This window comes from Perna viridis, chromosome 4 (genome assembly GCF_037379345.1).
Source record: "Perna viridis isolate PV_CMFRI_1.1 ecotype Kerala chromosome 4, ASM3737934v1, whole genome shotgun sequence".
In the NCBI taxonomy this organism is placed as follows: Eukaryota; Metazoa; Mollusca; class Bivalvia; order Mytilida; family Mytilidae; genus Perna; species Perna viridis.
The window spans coordinates 8,717,506-8,736,954 of NC_142448.1; the positions used below are offsets into that span (position 1 = coordinate 8,717,506).

The 19,449-nt window shown below is 33.0% G+C and overlaps 1 protein-coding gene across 1 annotated transcript; it reads right to left on the minus strand.

The window, feature by feature from the left end:
• Positions 1–298: 298 nt before the first annotated feature.
• Positions 299–13,648, minus strand: LOC148618743 (uncharacterized). Its single transcript, XM_088577923.1, has 12 exons — positions 13,431–13,648; positions 11,244–11,305; positions 10,742–10,921; positions 10,128–10,295; positions 9,026–9,128; positions 7,437–7,535; positions 6,490–6,539; positions 5,148–5,613; positions 3,788–3,929; positions 2,908–3,192; positions 1,750–1,919; positions 299–1,264 (listed from the first exon to the last, which is right to left on the minus strand). The coding sequence occupies exons 2-12, from the start codon at positions 11,262–11,264 to the stop codon at positions 837–839; spliced, it is 2,112 nt and encodes a 703-aa protein (XP_088434049.1). The 5' UTR covers positions 11,265–11,305; positions 13,431–13,648; the 3' UTR covers positions 299–836.
• Positions 13,649–19,449: the final 5,801 nt, after the last annotated feature.

Genomic DNA, 19,449 nt, shown 5'->3' on the forward strand with positions numbered 1-19,449 from the left:
ATTTATTTCTTCTTTATAAGCAAAACAAAGGGTTAAGTCGGGAAGGTGTCTCAAGGGTATGAGGATCTTAAGTCTTTGTTTTGTATAGACCTTCAAATATAGATTGAAAATAACCAATAAAAAAGGCAGGGTCAAAGTTTATTTATACAAAATAATTTTATTCCTATCTAAAATTCTAAACTATGATTTTGATTCAACATTTGATTCAATATTTCCTATTTAATTGTATAGAAATATAACTTATACAGAGCAAATCTATATAACAAATACCCAAGAAATGAATGATTCATAATAACACTCAGATGGTATATACCTTTAATAGATTAATACAATAAATCATGTTTTAACTATTAAAAAATAAAATAAAATAATAACTTCTACTGTCCTGTGCAAAAATAAAACGTTACTTTCAAAATGTGAAAGGTTCCAATTGACAAGCTTTTTGTTTCCAAAATTAGAAATTTACTTGTTCCAAAAAGTTTTTAGATGGAACATCAAGATAAAGTTTAACTAAGTTCATGAAAGCATCTAAAAGTTTGCTTCTCAGAGAAACGTTTAAAAAAATGAATAATTTAATTAAATCATTCAACTCTCTTACTTCAAAAAGCAAGCTTGCTTATCAATCAGATGGTTGAATAAAGTCCGACAAATCAAAGTTAACGCTGTCCATTTACAATAAGCTGATCAATAACAGCCCTTGAAAAGGGGCTTTCCCATACACATGCATATCAACCAACGCAAAATAGCCCCAGAAAAGGGGACTTTCCATCCCACCTAATGTGCATTCAAGCACTGTGCTTTTGATTAAACTAGCAAATCAATAATTTATCGATAATTCATAAATAGTTTTTTACAAAATATATAGTGCAGACCTTTTCCCCTCTTGTTTTGTCCATCACATACTCTCCTCTTTGACATAACTTTGGCAAGTTTGGAAAGAATGCCAAGGAATCTTCTTTAACGCTACCAGAGGTGACATGTCCAGATGAGCCAGTAAAAGATTTCCTTGTTATGTTGCATATCCTTTCCAATATAACTTTCAGAAAAGAGGGCACATGTCGCAGCCTACATAGCAAATCAAATAAAACAGGCATTTTCAATTGCAACTGTTTCATCAAATTTCCATTTTGGATGAATTTTGAGTCCCTTAAAACATCTTCCACCATGTTCAAATATTGCAATGGAAATGCTGCACAAACTGGAGAATTACAGGCAATCATCCTGATTAAGTCCGCATATTCCTCAGGACATTCATGAGTACAGCCTATAAAAAACATGTCATAAATTTATTTTGATAAATATCTTTATCAAGCTTTAGGACACAACCTAGAAAACCATACCCATAGCCAGAATTTTTCAAATGGGGTTTTAAACATGTCTAGGGGGGGTTATATTGTCTAATTCGGCTTTTGAACAGTTGGAGGAACATAACTGTGTCAAAGTATTTGAATGACCTGTTGATTAAACCTAGTTTTTGATTTGCCTTATCAACTTCCTTATCAATATCTTCTTGAAAATTTAACTTTTTGTCAATTATAATTCTTGGGTCTTTCTCTGTAATGACTTTTAGAATTGTAGAATTTCCCATTCTGTACGAGTTTCTTCCCCTAGGTGCATGTGTCTACACTTGGATTGGTTAAACTTGACATAAAGGGTTGATTAAGTGGAATGCAATGTAATGTCTTTTTCCACAACATATTGGAATAAAGTTATTCTAAGTCTCATGTCAAATATCCTTTAATACCAAACCTGTTTTCTGTAAATAATCAAAGAAATCATTCAAGGCTGGGGCATGCTGTGATGCTAGTTTCTTCATCTGATGAAACTCCTCAGTTGTAAATTTTGCTTTCTGCTTGGAAAATCTGTAGACTATATCTCTTAAAGGCTTATGCCTTATAAAAATTCTGTCTTGGTGCTTACTGAAAAATAAATAGATAATAATAGATGTAGAATAAGTGTATGTGACACAACTCACACAAAGCAGCAGCATTTAAAAATCTAGCAGCCTTTAAAGTAGCCCACCGACGCTGCTTGCCATCCTCCCATTGGCCCTAGGATAAAATAAAATACATATGATTCGAACAGATCCTAGCATCACCATTGAAAGACCCCTCTGGACATTTAGAAAACAAGGTAAATCTGCGAGTTAATGCTCACTACTGATACCCCTGTTTATAAAATAAGTCTTTCATATCCAAAATATTCAGCAGAAACTAAGTCGTTAAAATACAGGCATGAGATTGCTATACACCATAGAAAATTATAGGATAAAGCAATATGCAAAATATCAGTTATCGGCTGCAAGTGGTTGCTGAAAAAACTTTGACAGAAAGGTTTTTACAGGCGAACAGACATATGGACATATGGACAAACAATAATAAGGGTAAAACAGTATACCCAAACTTTTTCAATACAGGTGTCTTCATTTTAGAAGAAAGGAAAAGGCATTGATGAAAACGTAAAGATGTTCAATTGATTTAAGAAGATTGAAAGTGCATTCCCTGTCACAATTAAAAAAAAAATTGTCGTTTTTTTTTCAAGAAGTGCATTCATCCCAAAGAATATAAGCAAAAATGTTTTCTACTTACTTACTAAACATTTGCTAAGTATTTCAATTTGTAACAATACAGTCAAACCTGTATATAAAGGTCACCCTTGGGCCGAAGAAAAACTGACCTTATAAGACAGGTGACCTTTGAATACAGGTTCAAAATACAAAGATATAGTTACAAAGGGAAAAATTTAAGTGACCTGATAAGACAGGTTTTCGCTGAAAAGAGGTGACCTTTAGAGCAGGTTTGACTGTACTTTATTTTCCTTTCAGTGGGTATTTTAAAAAGTAAGGCTTTGTGTACTGACAGCTAATGCACCTTTGATGTAAGAATGGTAATGGTAAGAATTATAAACCTTCCATGAAGCCTTTCTGCATTGTTTTCATCACTGATATTTTCATGACTTAAAAACTGTTTTTGAAATCCAAGGCTTGTTCCGTCCATGACCAACATCTTAGGAGAAGTTCCACATGATGGATGGTTGCAAATGAAGTCGGCCTTGAAATCAATATCCAAAAGACCCATGTAGCTATACCAAGACTGCCGAAAGAAGTTATATGGAAACAACTTGCTAAACTCTTGATTTCCTCCATCCCTTTGGTGATTCTCCCAAACTTTATAAAATCTGAACATGGTACATCTGAAAAACAAATAAAATAAGTACTTAATATGCTAGCTCACAGGAATTTACAATTCGTTATCAATCGATGATTTGATATATACTAGTATGTGCCTCTACCTGGATTATAGACATGTAATGTCTAATACTTTGATGTACTGAGGATTTGTCATGGTCATTCATTCAGCTGTTAGCTGCATTTTAAAACATCCTTATCTTTAACAATGTTTAACAGAATGAATGGGATAGACTTAGATGGTGATTGTACTCAGACTATGTGCCTCTCTGGATGGAAATTGAGATAAATTGTTACTTTGCATTATTGACATTGATGAAGGCAATTAAAATAGATTTTTTGTTATACTATGATTAGGCTATATGGGTATTGCCTAAAATTCACCTGAACAAGTGTCCACTCTGAATGCATAAAAGGCCATTTCTGAAGCAACCTTTGGAGAAAACAGTTGATCAATTTAAATGAACCTATTTTAAAATTAAATTGACAATTTGAATAGGGTATTATCCCTTGTAAGAGGTGTAAGGTAACCTGACAGTTTATTGTAAATGCTGTAAAATATACAAAGAGTTTATCTAGTCCTTTAAATAAAATAATTACCCAGAAAGTAGATACTGAAACATGAAATCCCGAAGAACCTCATAATGGACCAGATAAATCCCCATATTCAGAATGCAGTCACTACTGCCGTCATAATAAGATGTTTTCCCACAAGAGGGCTCTGTGCATTTCCGTGAAAAAGCTGAAAATAAAACCTTAAAAATAAATGTCACATATTCCCTCACCCCATTTAGACAATCATCATTTTTTGTCAGTTATCCTGTAATATCAGGAACTGTTCTCTAATAGCAGAATTTTCCTAACTATCTCTTTAAAAAATATTTTACAAATAAGGGTGTTTTAAAGTTCAAACTAATCTACACAGGCAGATATAGCAGGCACATTCAATATTCTTTCCTTTTTAAATATTATCAAAGCCTTTGACTCTCGTGCTTGAGTTGTATGCGATTATTTATTTATGAGTTTTGGAAAGTGTGTTGGAAAGATCCTGTTTACAGCTTTCCAACATTCAAAATTCTGTTGAATCACTTATCTTGTACATTTGGCTAATATCTGTTGAGGTTCTGATTCATTTCACTATTTTTGGCTATGGATGTAATTAGATATTATGAAAGTCTAACTGGTCTTCCACATTTTAGGCCTCTAGCGTATCTGATGAAGGTTAATCCAGAAAAGGAGAATGTGGGTGGTGTCTTTTTGACATATTTGCAGAAAATAAAATATTTTGAAATTCAAAGAAAAAGTCATGTAGTCAACCTAGTAATAAAGGATGAGTGTCAATAAGAGGTGAATTTGGCCCAAAATTAAGACTATGTCATACAACCCTATTTTTTTCTGAAATATTATTTCTATCAATGTCTTTCAATTATTTGAATTCATAAACATCTAAATTATATGAGTTCCATAAAAAACACATGTTGAAATTGCGCTTTTAATGTGAAATGTGCTGATTTTTCTTAAAAATCTAAAAATTTCATATGGTTTTCATTCAAAACGAAAGTGGCCGCATGTGAACAACAGAAAAATAGTTTGCAGAAAGTTTTATTATTATAATATCTTTTATGCCTTCAAATATTTTCCTGTTGTTTCGATGCGGCCATTGTTAAAAGTAAGAAAATTGTTATAAAAATCTTTGATTTAGACGAAAATTTGCATATTTTGACGTCATAAAGCAGTTTTATGGCGTCATATTTGTAAAACCTTAATCTTATACTGACAAAATGATGTTATATATGTAAGAGTAGCTATCTAGCAATGTAAATATTTATTTAAACACCAACTAATCAGAAAAGTAATTTTAAGCAAAGGTTTGGGGCCAATAATGGGGCTTATTGACCCTCATCCTTTGTTCTAAATTTCAAGAATACATGTATTACAATATGTAAAAAAAGTTACCTACTTTGCACATCAAGGCAGTCATATCTGGTTAACAGTTTGGACACTGGTTCCTTGATGAACTCTTCAGGTAATCCACTGCCACACTCTACACACCTTTGTTGATGGTCAAACAACTGGTAAGATCCATCAACAAGACAAGAATTTTGAATAAAAGGAGTCTTTATTTTATCAGTCATGGCCCTGGTGAGGATGAATGGTGTCTTTTTTGTTGATAGACATTTCAAGATACTAGGGTTTCTTTTTTGGTATTTTTCCAATTTTCCAACTATGCTGTCAACAATTTCTGGTAATTCCAAGTCCTCATATTTTCTAAGAAGGTTGTCTACATGATTTGTGTGGATGCAGTCTTTGGATTTACAAAAACAACAAGTCATCTGCCCAAACAAAATTTTAACAACAGAAATGTTCGAATTGCAATCAACAACATAATGGTCGTCGAGGAAGGGAATTTCACAAATATCACTCATCTGAAATATGAGTTAACATTGATAAGCTAAAATATAAATGTGATTTAAAGTTTTCATTTTTCATTAAAATATAAAACATATTCGACTCTTTATTGTTAGCACAGGTTTCATAACCACTATTTGTATCCTGCCTTTTGCTGCCACTAGTATTCCACATCTTCAGATATCACTTAAGCTTTCCAACAAAAGTTTTGCCTTGCAGCAATGTCAATAATTACCAAATAATGTTGATTATACTTAAGACAATAAGGATAAAACATCTAGCAATCCATTTCTATTTCTAAATAAAATTTGAAAAGAATCATTAAAATCAGGAATATGTTTAGGAAACATGATGCCCCATCTTACAAAATGTTAGAATAACTAAACTATAGGTAAACTTGAGTAATACCATCCCTTTTTTATATGATCATTCATCCACAACATTAATGAGGCCGTCATTTTTTTTATGGTGATTTTTTTTATTCATACCCTTATGCATATGTGTATAAAGATTCATGACAATCAGATACTCCCATCATGGAAAAACTACAAAACAAATGTACCTTCAACCTGTAGGTAAACCTAAGTACAACAACCCCCCTTTTTTATCAATAAACCATGAAGTTGTCGAGGCAAGCAAATGTGATGATTTTTGTTTTATGCTATTATGATGCATATGTGCATGGGGTTTCTTGATGATAAGATACTTGATCCTGAACCTGATCTGGGATGGACAAACAGATGGATGGAGAGACAGACGGAAGGATGGACAAACAGACCAGAACATTATATGCCCTTTCTATTTCTTGACGGGGCATAAAAAACATTATTAAACATAAGGAAATTTTCTAACTCAAATTTGATGAATACTATGTTTTTACATGCTGTACTTACATTTAAATCTGATTCTTCCATTCTACTCTTACTGTAAACATGGTCAATATCTAAGAAATAATGAAATAAAATATAATGAATGTTACGAATGAATTCAATGATAATCATTGACTAAAATCAATCACAATTGATTATAAACTATCATCATCAAGGACTATAACGCAATCACCATGGACTATAAACCAATCACCATGGACTGTAACCCAATCACCATTGACTATAACCCAAACACCATGGACTATAAACCAATCACCATGGACAATAAACCAATTACCATGGAAAATAAACCAATCACCATGGACTATAAACCAATCACCATGGACCATAACCCAATCACCATGGACAATAAACCAATCACCATGGACTATAACCCAAACACCATGGACTATAACCCAATCACCATGGACAATAAACCAATCACCATGGACTATAAACCAATCACCATGGACTATAAACCAATCACCATGGACTGTAACCCAATCACCATGGACTATTAACCATTCCAAATAGTACATGTGTAGTAGAAGAATTAGAAGTATGATATCAAAATCTTATTTTTACAAATTTATATTATATGGTGTTTGATTACTAACAACATTAAATAATTATTTTCTCTGTCCCTTTTAAATAAACTATATATTTAATGTTATAAATCCCCATAAACAAGAATAAGTATGGATTCTTTTACATACTTCACAGCAATTGTATCTTTACATATACTGTGGTTTCATTATATTTTGTAGGGTATCAATTTTTGTGGTTTTTTCTGGGTGTCACTGATCCACGAAAAAGGAAATTTGACATTACTCTCAGTCTGTATGCTATTGACTGCAGAACCATACATTCAAGAATCAACAAAGTGATCCTCTCTTATCAAGCCACAAATATTAGTACTAACAAAAATACATGAAACTACAGTACTTAAATTCTTAGTTGATATAAATTACCTAGAATATCTTCATCAACTTCTGTGCCCATCAAAATGTTGTAGTACACATGTTTAATAATCATTATGTGGAAACAGGGAGGGAACATTTCATCAATATCTGAAAATTAAGAATATCTACGTTTAAATACTAACAATCAAAGATAGAAATAAAATAACCTGATTCATTACAAGTTAACTACAGGTTGCCTTTATAATGTAATTATTATGCCCTTGTGACGACTTGTTGGGGGAGACATTAAAGCGGCTCTATCTAAGATTTTGAAAAAAATATTTTTTGTATAAAATTAATCTGCAAAGTTAAAATATACATGACTGTATTGCTATAAACACCAAACTGTAAAATAAATATCGTTGGAATAATATTAAATCAGCAACATAACACATGTAAACATTATTGGCTTGCAAGCCTTTAATTTAAACTGATAAATTCCCGTTTATTTCCGTATGCACACGACCTTAGTGTGAACCCTGTCGACTGAGCATATGCACGGTTTAACTTCTGAAAACAAACATTCCAACACAATGAACGGATGGTATATATTCATTTTAATAAGCTCTCTAGCCTTTTCAATTAAATTGGAATAATTAGTAGGTAAACAGAAGAAAGTCTCCATGAATTCAATACACGTGCTTATCTCCGAATCCATTTTTTGTTTACTTTTGAATGGGTCATTATCAGGTCAAATGCGATTCGGCAATCTTCGACGCCACATACGGAAACTAATTTGCTGACCTTCATCAATAGGATGATAATAAAATTCTGACGATTTGAGTGGTAATTATCCACTTGTTATTCATAATTATGTAACAAACGCTACTCAGGTGTTCATTTTAGTACTGTATTCATCTAATTAACGTGTTTCGCATGTAAACAAAAATGATGATTATCTTAGATAATGCCCCTTTAAGTTTTACCCCTATCGATCCGTCTGTATGTCAGTCCAAACAAATTTCCTTTAAGCTTTTCTTAGAAACAGTACATGATAATGATTTGAACTTTTGTACGATCGTTCTGTAAATGTGACTTTCAGACACCTACTTCCTATTTAGGGCCGGGCCAATATGAAAGTTTCCATGAATTGAAAATTTCTGTGCAGCTTATCTGAAAAACCATACATAACAATGGTTTGAGACTGGATACGACATTTCATTAATACAAACTGTGCATCCTTTTCAGATCTGTTGGGCCCCTACTTCCCATTTGGACAGTAAGGGCATCTGTGTCCTATGGACACATTCCTCCATTTTTTCAATAGATACTCCTCACCATATTGCAATGATGTCAACTTCTGGTCAACAAAATTTTTTTTTAGCATTACTGTCTAAGTTGCTCTAAAGAATTGTATGAACCATAAATGTTCTTAATTTGAAAAAAAAACAAATATTGAGCAAAACAATGCCAGGAAAATATTTTTTAAAGTTTGCATAATACTTTGTCAACCCTGAATCAAGTTAGAATATGGGTATCTAACTGGTGGCTCAGCTATTTGAACATTTAACATAAAATCAATTTATTTACAATCTAATAGAATCTGTATCCTTTTAATAAGGTTTGTTCTATACAATAAAATGTTATGATGAATATACCTTCTTTGATATCTCCTGACATATTATCCAAATAATTCCTCCTGATATCATTGCACGTACATGAGAAACCATGAGAAGTCCGCATCACAATCTGTGGCCTTTTCTGGAAATAAACAAAGAAGTAAAAATTAATTAGAATTAGTAAAAAAAAATTCACTATAGAATTAAATGCAGATTTTGTAAGTTTCAAGCGATATGAAAGACAGTGACGAAACACATTTTGCATGAAGCGCGGAAGCGCTTCTTGCTAAAAATGTGCCAAGTCTTACAAAACTTGCAAAAACTGCATTTAATACTTATAATTACATATTTAAATGAGTCAAATAGTTTATTAACAAGTTTTTAATGAGAAATTTTAATTCTAAATTAAGCGTGTAGTAATATTGTTACTATCACGTGGATGCCACGCGCGTGAAAATAGTCACTTTTTTCATGTGATATGAAAACAGGTAACCAAATCACATGATACATGTCTCGACCAATGACATAACGGAATTTAAATGAAATATTGACACACTGTAATTATTTCAATTTAATGAGAGGCTAATAGGTGCCTGAATTATCAAATCTGCTTTCGTTGTATACCGAGACTTCTGATGTCATGTGAATCCTTCATGCAGATCTACATATGATGAACTTCGTTTATATTAGATTCATCAAAATCTATCAAGCCGATCAGGCAAAGTTGCACCTACAAGATATGTGGCCAGATGGACAGACAGGGTGATTCCAATATACCACAAAACCCCGTTTGTGGGGTTAAAAAACAATTAACTTTTGATTTATAAAGTGTTCCCATACCTGATAACTGCAATCATTCTTTTGATGTACATGTACATGTACATGTATGTAGTAAAATATTAGTAGTAGTTCTTCAATTTTAAATCAAACATATTGCATGTGTATCAACATGTATTCATAGGATAAAATTGAAACAATTTTTTTTCTTGTCAGTCTGTATTATTATCGATTTCCATGGATTGCAGATAACAAATGTGTATCAGATAAATCAACTTAGCTACTGATGATGAAAAAATAAATACATAACGATGATAATACAATAATCATAGCATAGTGAGAGCACAACTCTTATAATACATACCTGTAGAATTTTCTTATCTGAATCAAAGTCAAGAACAACAAAGATGTCTTTTTTGCTAGTTACAACCATATATCCAGGTATACCAAGAACACCACTTTTATACGTCTCAAAAGCATCTGCTTTAGACTGATAAACAGAGGTTTGAACTCCACTTGAAGAAGGCTCAATCTAAAAAAGGAATTTAGATCAAGTTATCATATTCATTTAAACAAATTGCTTTAAACTCATGTCATTTATTTGATATAGCTTTGTTGTGTATGGTAAAAAATAAAAAAGTTTTTATTTTATACATAACTGATATCAATCGATTACATTTTTTTCTCAACCTTAAAAAAGGCCAGTCAATTAATTGATTCATCAGAAATTATAAACAAAGTAAAGATGTAGCAGTCAAGAATTGAAATAAGTTTCAATCATATCTTTTTTTGATTTGGCATGAAAAAAAATTGGTTAATGTATGATCTCTTTTAAAATGCCTGTTTCATATCAGTACCATTGCACAACCATATGTATGTGTGCAATTTTATTTGATTTAGCCTTCTCTTTTTACGTCATACACACTCAGTAATCTTGTTACCTTATTTACAAAAGAAATATGAGGGAGATAAAATTACATTAAAATGGCTGCTGGTGGAATTCTCATGGGAATTTTCTTCTACTCTTCTTGTCTTTGGCTTAAAAGCACTATGTGAGTCGACATTCAATTTTCTCTTTTCTTTACCGTGCAGCTTGGAGTAATCCAATCCAATCTCATCCACTGTACTGTAGGGAGACTTGAAATCTGACAACTTGGCCTTTTCAACCAAAAAACATTAAGATGTATCATTATCACATTTTTATATCAAAATTACATAGTTTATAATTTACTTAAAAGTCATTAATTCTTAATGGGTATGTGTATAGCTTTTCACAATAAAATCAATCTAATCTTGACCTTGAAATTTGATTGATAAAAGATAGTCCATTAGTTGCAAAATAGTTAAAGTATATTCCATTAGTTATATTCTTACATTTTGTCTTATAAGATATTGAAAAATAATTTCAACTCAATTGTTTTGGCATTTACATGCACAGTTACTTAAATCATCTACCAATTGGAAAAAAAAATTTACTGACCTTCTTCTTGTTCATTTCCATAGCTACAGTATAAAGTAAAATCAGTATTGAAGATTCTGTATCTAAAAAAATGATAATTATCACATCAATTATTCTTTGGCAAATAAAGATTGACTAAACACACAACAATGAGAACATGTAGTAAGCTTATATCAAATTATCATTAATGTAATTAATTTCTGATATGCATAAACATGTATATTTTGGTGTTAAAGAATAATCTGAATGGTGACATAAGTAGAAAATGTGGCGACAAACAAACAATAATAATTTTGTTGTAAAAAACATATGGTGAAACACTTATGAAGTGGGGTGATGTCCTGTGTGAAGTGTGGAAACAAATAGCATGGTGATACATGTGTAGTATGGTGATTGGAAAACATGTGTTTGTGGTGGTAAAATATCAAATAGCATGGTGATACATGTATTTAGTATTTAGTGTAGTGATATGAGACCATATGTTTGTCATGGTAAATTATCAAATAACATGGTGATACATGTATTTAGTGTAATGATATGAGAACATATGTTTGTGGTGGTAAAATATCAAATAACATGGTGATACATGTATTTAGTGTGGTGATATGAGAACATATGTTTGTGGTGGTAATATCAAATAGCATGGTGATACATGTATTTAGTGTGGTGATATGAGAACATGTTTGTCGTGGTAACATATCAAATACCATGGTGATACATGTATTTAGTGTGGTGATATGAGAACATATGTTTGTCATGGTAAAATATCAAATAACATGGTGATACATGTACTTAGTGTGGTGATATGAGAACATATGTTTGTGGTGGTAAAATATCAAATAACATGGTGATACATGTACTTAGTGTGGTGATATGAGAACATATGTTTGTGGTGGTAAAATATCAAATAACATGGTGATACATGTATTTAGTGTGGTGATATGAGAACATATGTTTGTGGTGGTAAAATATCAAATAACATGGTGATACATGTATTTAGTGTGGTGATATGAGAACATATGTTTGTCATGGTAAAATATCAAATAACATGGTGATACATGTGTTTAGTGTGGTGATATGAGCACATATATTTGAGGTGGTAAAATATCAAATAGCATGGTGATACATGTATTTAGTATGGTGAGTTGAGAACATATGTTTGTGGTGGTAAAATATCAAATAACATGGTGATACATGTATTTAGTGTGGTGATATGAAACATGTTTGTGGTGGTAATATCAAATAGCATGGTGATACATGTGTGTAGTGTGGTGATATGAGAATATATGTTTGTGGTGGTAAAATATAAAATAACATAGTGATACATGTATTTATTGTGGTGATACAGATCTTGATTCGTATAACTTAACAAATGTTTCGTTCGTTTATTCGTTTTCCGTTCGTTTGCTAATCGTTTTCCGTTCGTTCGTTTGTTCGTGTGATTGTTCGTTCGTTTGCGTCAATCGTTCGTTCGTTCGTTCGTTTACAGAAAAGAACGAACGCTGACCTGAATCGTTTATGGAAATTACCGGACGATTCCGAATGATTCCGAACGAACTGACGAACGCTCTGATCGTTTACGGAAACACAAGAACGATTTCACATTACGAATATTGATGAAGAATGATATTATCGTTTCCGGAAATCAACGAAGGCCCAAACGAACGAACGAACGAAGGAAACAAACAAATAGGAAACAGATAAAATTTGTGTGAGTATCACGCGAGTTGCGTGACACTTAAAATGTCTGATTACACAAAATCACACAGGTTCCCGCAAAACATTTGACGTCATAATTCAGAACTGATTACTCTTTTTACGTCAATAAGGTCATTCAGAGCGGAAGTTGCAGTCATTCGGAGCATTTAGCTGACCAAAAAGTGTAAATATGTCTATTGACGGGTACACAACAAAGTGAAACTGGAAAGTTTACATTATTTATGATATCTATCTTTGGTGGATCTTGATATTCTCAAATGGGAGTAAGCACCTTTCATTTAATAGTTTAATACATTTCTTCACCAATGTTACCATCAGACAGGGGTTGCACACCTGATATGCCAGTACTATATAGACAATATTGATTATTATGAAATCTACTTTCATGCCATTTTTTCTGAAAATGTGTATCTAACAGTCGATACTACTCAATGATAGGTATGTGCAGCGTCGAAACGTTTTCCCTTCTTACTTTAACTGTGGTATTACCTGAAGAAAGAGTTCCATATTTTTTAAAATAATGTTTTTAAAGTAAGCAAGATCATCGGTTACACATGTAGCTGTAACGTTGTTATATTTTTTGGTAATAGGATATATCAACATAAAAGTAACTCCACGTTAAAGAGCTACTATTAAAGATTTGACCAATCAAATTGTGGTGATAGTCGATGTTACTATATCTAGATTCTTTGATATAATATAGTTCCCTATTTTTCGAACACAGGTATTGATCTTCTTCACAACGCAAGTGCGTAAAATAAGAGAAATATGAAGTATTCACTTCAGAATTTAAAGTCCATATAATTTAAGGTATTTTTTTTTTTAAAAATGCTATCATAACTATTGTATTGAATAAAATGATACACATGCTCTTAACTGTCTAAATATTGTAAACTTCCTTATTTATTAAGTTAAAGGATAAAGATTATTTATGTTCGTGCTTTAGCTGTAGAGACAACAACAGTTTTATTATGAACGTAAAAAGTGTCTTTTCCGTGCAAGATTCTTTAAAAATTGTCATACATTTAATACCGATTAACTTTTAAAGTGCTATAAATGTTGATTTTGACCTGTCCATTGGCTATCTTGTCGCAAAAATTTTTGCTGATGACTACAACATAGTCTGAATATATTTTGACTTTTTATCTGAAAGTTATTCATGTCCATTCCATTATTTGTTTTGTGTTGTATTGATCCCCTACTGGAGAGAATAAATATATCAACTGAATGAAATGTGTTATTTTGCAAAGAAGGCCAACATATATCACACTAGCGACGAAGAACCAGCAACTAACGCAACAAGAAATATGTGTAGAATCGCCTAAACACCCGTTCTACTACATAGAGTGTATAAATAACTAAACAAAAGATAATCACGTACAACGAAAATAAACATTGACAAAAGCATCTTTTCCACCCTTCTCAACTTCAATTGAGAAGGTTCGACATTAGCACGGTGGAAAAATTGATTGATTGATTGATTGATTGATTGATTGATTGATTGATTTGTTGGTTGGTTGGTTGGTTGGTTGATTGATTGATTGGTTGATTGGTTGGTTGGTTGGTTGATTGACTGATTGATTGATTGATTGATTGTTGGGGTTTAACGTCCGAGCAGCAATATTTCAGCTACATTCAGGAGATGAACATGAAATAGATAATAGAATGAACATGAAATGATGATAATGAAATGAAAAAGGGATGGGACACATGGATAATAGGATCGACAATTTTGATTGCCACTAGAAAAAGGGAGGGATGGTTAGGGTCGGGCAATTTAGCCTCCTGTGGCGGCGCGCAAAGGTTCCTACTGCTATCGAGTACAACAGCAGGATACTTTAACTTGCGATAACCGTTACATAGCCTGACAACCCCAGCATGTAACACGCCAGTGTAACCCATGGAAGAACTGATCAGATAATTTACCCATAGCAATGACATTAAAGACAAACCCAGACAAAAAGCCATATATATACATATATATATATATTGCACTATGCCGGAGATAAGGTGCAAGATTTTTCTCGACCTTGACCATTGCTCCCTATGATGAAGATTGTGATCCCGGTGTATACAAACAAGCATTCGATGCATTGAATGCTTAATTTATTCCAAAATGTAATAAGGTGTTTGACATTTACACATTTAGACAGTGCAAGCAAATGATGAAATAAAAATCGCATATCATACAATTTTGCACATTATGAAGGCTTCGGCGTAGGGCCATCCGGGAAGAGCAAATGACTCTTGATGAACTACTATCTTTAGCACGATCGTTTGAAATTAGCGAACAACAAACCGTAAATATTGAAAAAGATGAAACCGTCCATGCTGTCCATCACAAAAGTAAACTAAAATTTTCGAGAGATCGTGGACCACCTAGCGGGCTAGTAAATTATAGGAGCAACCTTAGAAATCACAGACAAGACAATCAAGGTAGAAATGAAAGAAAAAAGAATTTATAATTAAGGAGGTAATTTCCCTCACTCTAGGGGATTATGCGCAGCCAAAGTCAAGACTTGTAACAATTGCTAAAAGCAAAACCACTTTGTTTGCAATTCAGGCACAAAAATACATGCTATGAAGGCACAATCACACGAACAGTAACATGAAAATTACTCAAGCTCTGATGATGAGGATTTGATTGGCATTACAAAACAACCAAATTATAAACAACCAAAAGCTAAAATAACAAAAAATACAATGCAGATTTCGAAATAGTAATTGACACGTGTGCAACGGTAAACACTATGGATGAAAGAACTTTGTCAAATCTGCAAGTAAAGCCAAGATATTTCTTTATAAATCAGGAAATACTATTAACCTCTTTGGAACATTTGACACTAAGATCAATTTCACTATCTACAAGACATGCACTTAAGCGACTGTCTATGTAATGAAAGGAATTTATGGTTCTTTCCTCAGTTACTCTACTGCAGCTGACCTGTACAAGTTTCCGACTATAAGAGTTGTTGATAGTAGTTGAAGTAGATGATATCAATTAAGAGTATGATGATCGTTTTCATTGCATAGGGAAAATCAAGCCGAAATACACATTGACGAGGATGGTACACCGGTAGCACATCCTCACCGCAGAATCACCTTTCACGTTAGATAGAAAGTTGAGGATGCATTAAAGCGTTTGGAGGATTTAGACATCATCGAAAAAGTTGTTGGCCCCACTCCATGGGTTTTTCCTAAAGAGATTGCACCAAAACCTAAAAATCCAGAAAAAATCCGAATATGCGTCGATATGCGCTTGTCTAATGAAGCCGTCAAAAGTGAACAACACTTAACACCTACTAAAAATGACATCATAGTGGCGTAAAATACAGCAAAAGTATTAAGTAAGCTAGACTTAAACCCTAGATACCACTACATCTAGAACTACATCTGGGCACATGTAGGTTTAAGACGTTATAAAAGACTGATATAGGACATTTCATCAGCTGCGGAGAAATTTCAGATGATTATCCGAGAATCTTTATAAGGGTTATAAGATACATACTGCTCAAACCTTTTTTCCGATGTATTACTGTTCCGATGTATTATTAATATCTCCTTTTTTGTACGGAACTGATTGCACATCCTTGGGTCAGAGGTCAGAAGCTTGTCGACACTGAAACCTGCTTGTTTCATCAACACACTAACAACGGTTTTATTGCCGGCTTTCCATGTAATTTTTAAGTTTTAGTCTCAACATAGAATATGTCCAACTATTCCCAAATTTTGATATGCCATATTATTTCATCCCTTTCAGAAATGAAGAAAATACACATGGAACCAATCATTCGATATTGATTTATCGCCTGCCATTTGAAAAGCTTCCAAAACAATCACATGACCAAAATACGCCATGTTTCAAAGGAAAAAAAACTATGGAAAGGCAGATAAAACATTGTCCAAAGATTTGACAAATTAAAACATTTCTTACCTCATCTTAAAACAATTTTTTTAAAGAAAAACATAATGAAAAAAATGGTTGATATTTGACAACTGATTTTCATTAACTGGTTTAATAATTAAACAAAAAAACAAGAATATGACATAATGTACAGAGGTGGAAAGTAATTTTTGAATTTTATTTATATAAATAACATTAGTGTCGTCTGGCCAGCTCGGTAACTAGATCGGACGAATGACATTTTAACCACCGGATTATCAAGGGGATATCCAAGTATAAGCGACGATATTTTCGTGTATGGAACAAATCAACAAGAACACAATGAACGACTCCAAAAAGTGTTTCAGTGCCTTCGAGAACGACACATAACACTTAATAAAAAAGTGCGAATTTAATCGAGACAAAGTGAAATTCTTCAGATATGTATTTTCGAAGGATGGAATCACAGCTTAACGAAACAACGAAACGAAAGCGTTTGAAACACTGAAGACAAAGTTGACTGACAGTGTAATGACCTAATTCCATCTATCATAACATACAGAATTTATCGTTAATACCCAGTTTGTTTAGGGGCAATTCTTGTCCAGGAAAGCAAAATTCTATTGTATGCAAGCCGTGCGTTATCCGATTTGAAGAAGAGATATTCACATACTGAAAAGAAACCACTGGCCATTTCATGGGGATGCGAACATTATCATTTGATTCTATTTGGATTTAACTTTACTTTGATCACTGATCACAAGCCCTTTGAGGTCATCTTTAACAACAAAAAGCCACCAGCACGCAAAGAACGTTGGACTACAAGCGTACAGTTTCACTGTGAAGTACCAACAAGGTTCGAACAATCAAACTGATTATATGTCATGACACCCTTGTGGAAGCAATAGCCAGACAAGTTTTCGTCATGAAAATAAGGCAGAAGAATGTCAAACTTTTGTGACAAAAATTTTATTCCAAAAGCCATGTCGATGTCTGAAATAGCAAACGCGACAACAGAGGATACATTGTTATTCGTGGGAAATTGGAAAGGACTACAAAACAGGTCAGAATTAGAATCATTCGTTTGTATCAATGACAGTCTAACTATCGTCCCGACTAAAGATAGTGCTTCACCCTACAACTGTCGTATTGTCATACCGCCACCGCTTACACAAAAGGTAGTAAACATTTCTCAAGGACTGGTAAAAACCAAACAACTTCTGAGAGAAAAAATGTATTTTGGTATAAATAATATTGTTGAAATTTTTAATCGAATCGCACGGAATGTCAAGCCATCATACTCGTTAACAATACCGAACCGTCGCAAAAAAATGACAAAGCTCCCAGATAAATCATGGACTTTCGGCTGATTTCTATGAACCGCTACTGACAGGAGAGTATATATCAGTTCTAACCGATGACTATTTGACATTCCCAGTAGTTGAAATTGCGATGTCTACTAGTTCGAAAACAGTTATTCGGAAGTTAGGTAACATGTTTTGCGCTATTTTGGAATTCCAGAAGAGCTTAAGTCCGATATTGGACCACCGTTTCAGATCCAAGAATTTGAAAATTCTCATATTATTTAGGATTACGCCACAGGAAAATCGTTCTGCTTTGGCCAAGAGCAAATGTGTACGGAGAGGCCTAGAGGTCTGTGCGCACCATTAGCAAGACTGTTAAAGCAGCTCGTACTGAAGATAAAAGCTAGAAACGGGAATGCACAAAGTCTTAAAAAGTTATCGATCGACTCCAGATGGCACCACAGGTGTAGCCCCAACTACAGCTTTATTCGGAAGGAACATTAAAACTAAACTGCCCGAATACAATATCAAATCAAAAAAGACAACAGACATTTGACATGTTGATGAAAAGGACAAACAGAAAAATAAAAGACTATTGAGGCGTTAAGAGCAAGTTAAAGACTCTGTTTTAAAGGAAGTTTGTTTTGTACTAGTAAAAACACCACATGCAAATAATCTATCAACACATTACAAACCTGTTCCGTACACCATAATTGAAAATAAAGATTCGTTCGAGGATTACACCAGAAACTCTTCACACTTCCAAATCTAATAAAGCTAAGTTATTTGTGTTTTCCTTTCATTTCAATAGTTTATTTAGTTGCTTAGTATTTATAGTTAATAGGAACTGTTCTTTTTGTGTTATTTGAAAAGCTGATAATCCAAATTTTGAGTAAAAATGTATTCAATTTTCATTTGTCAATCGCAATACATTTAGTGTATTTTCAAAAGTGACAATCTCGAAACAATCGAATGACAATATTTCTTAAACTTACAAGAAAAGAAGAATTGGTTATATCCGGAAGTAATGCATATCCGCTCCGTTATTCTTATTTTGAATTGTTGGTCTAAAATGTCACAGTTCTCTCCCTCTACAAAGAGAGTAATGGATCAGTTGTGAAATGTACATTAATTTGTTCGGAGATATTATAGCGAGTGACTTTCCGTGACAATTTTCATTTTTAATGACACCTAATATGAACCTTTGTCAAAAATTAGTCGAAAGCTGACGTTAAGAACTTTTTTGAAAATATAAGTCGCAACAATTTTTGGGTAAGATATGTTTGTACTTCGGGTCAAATTTACACAACAGAAATTACAC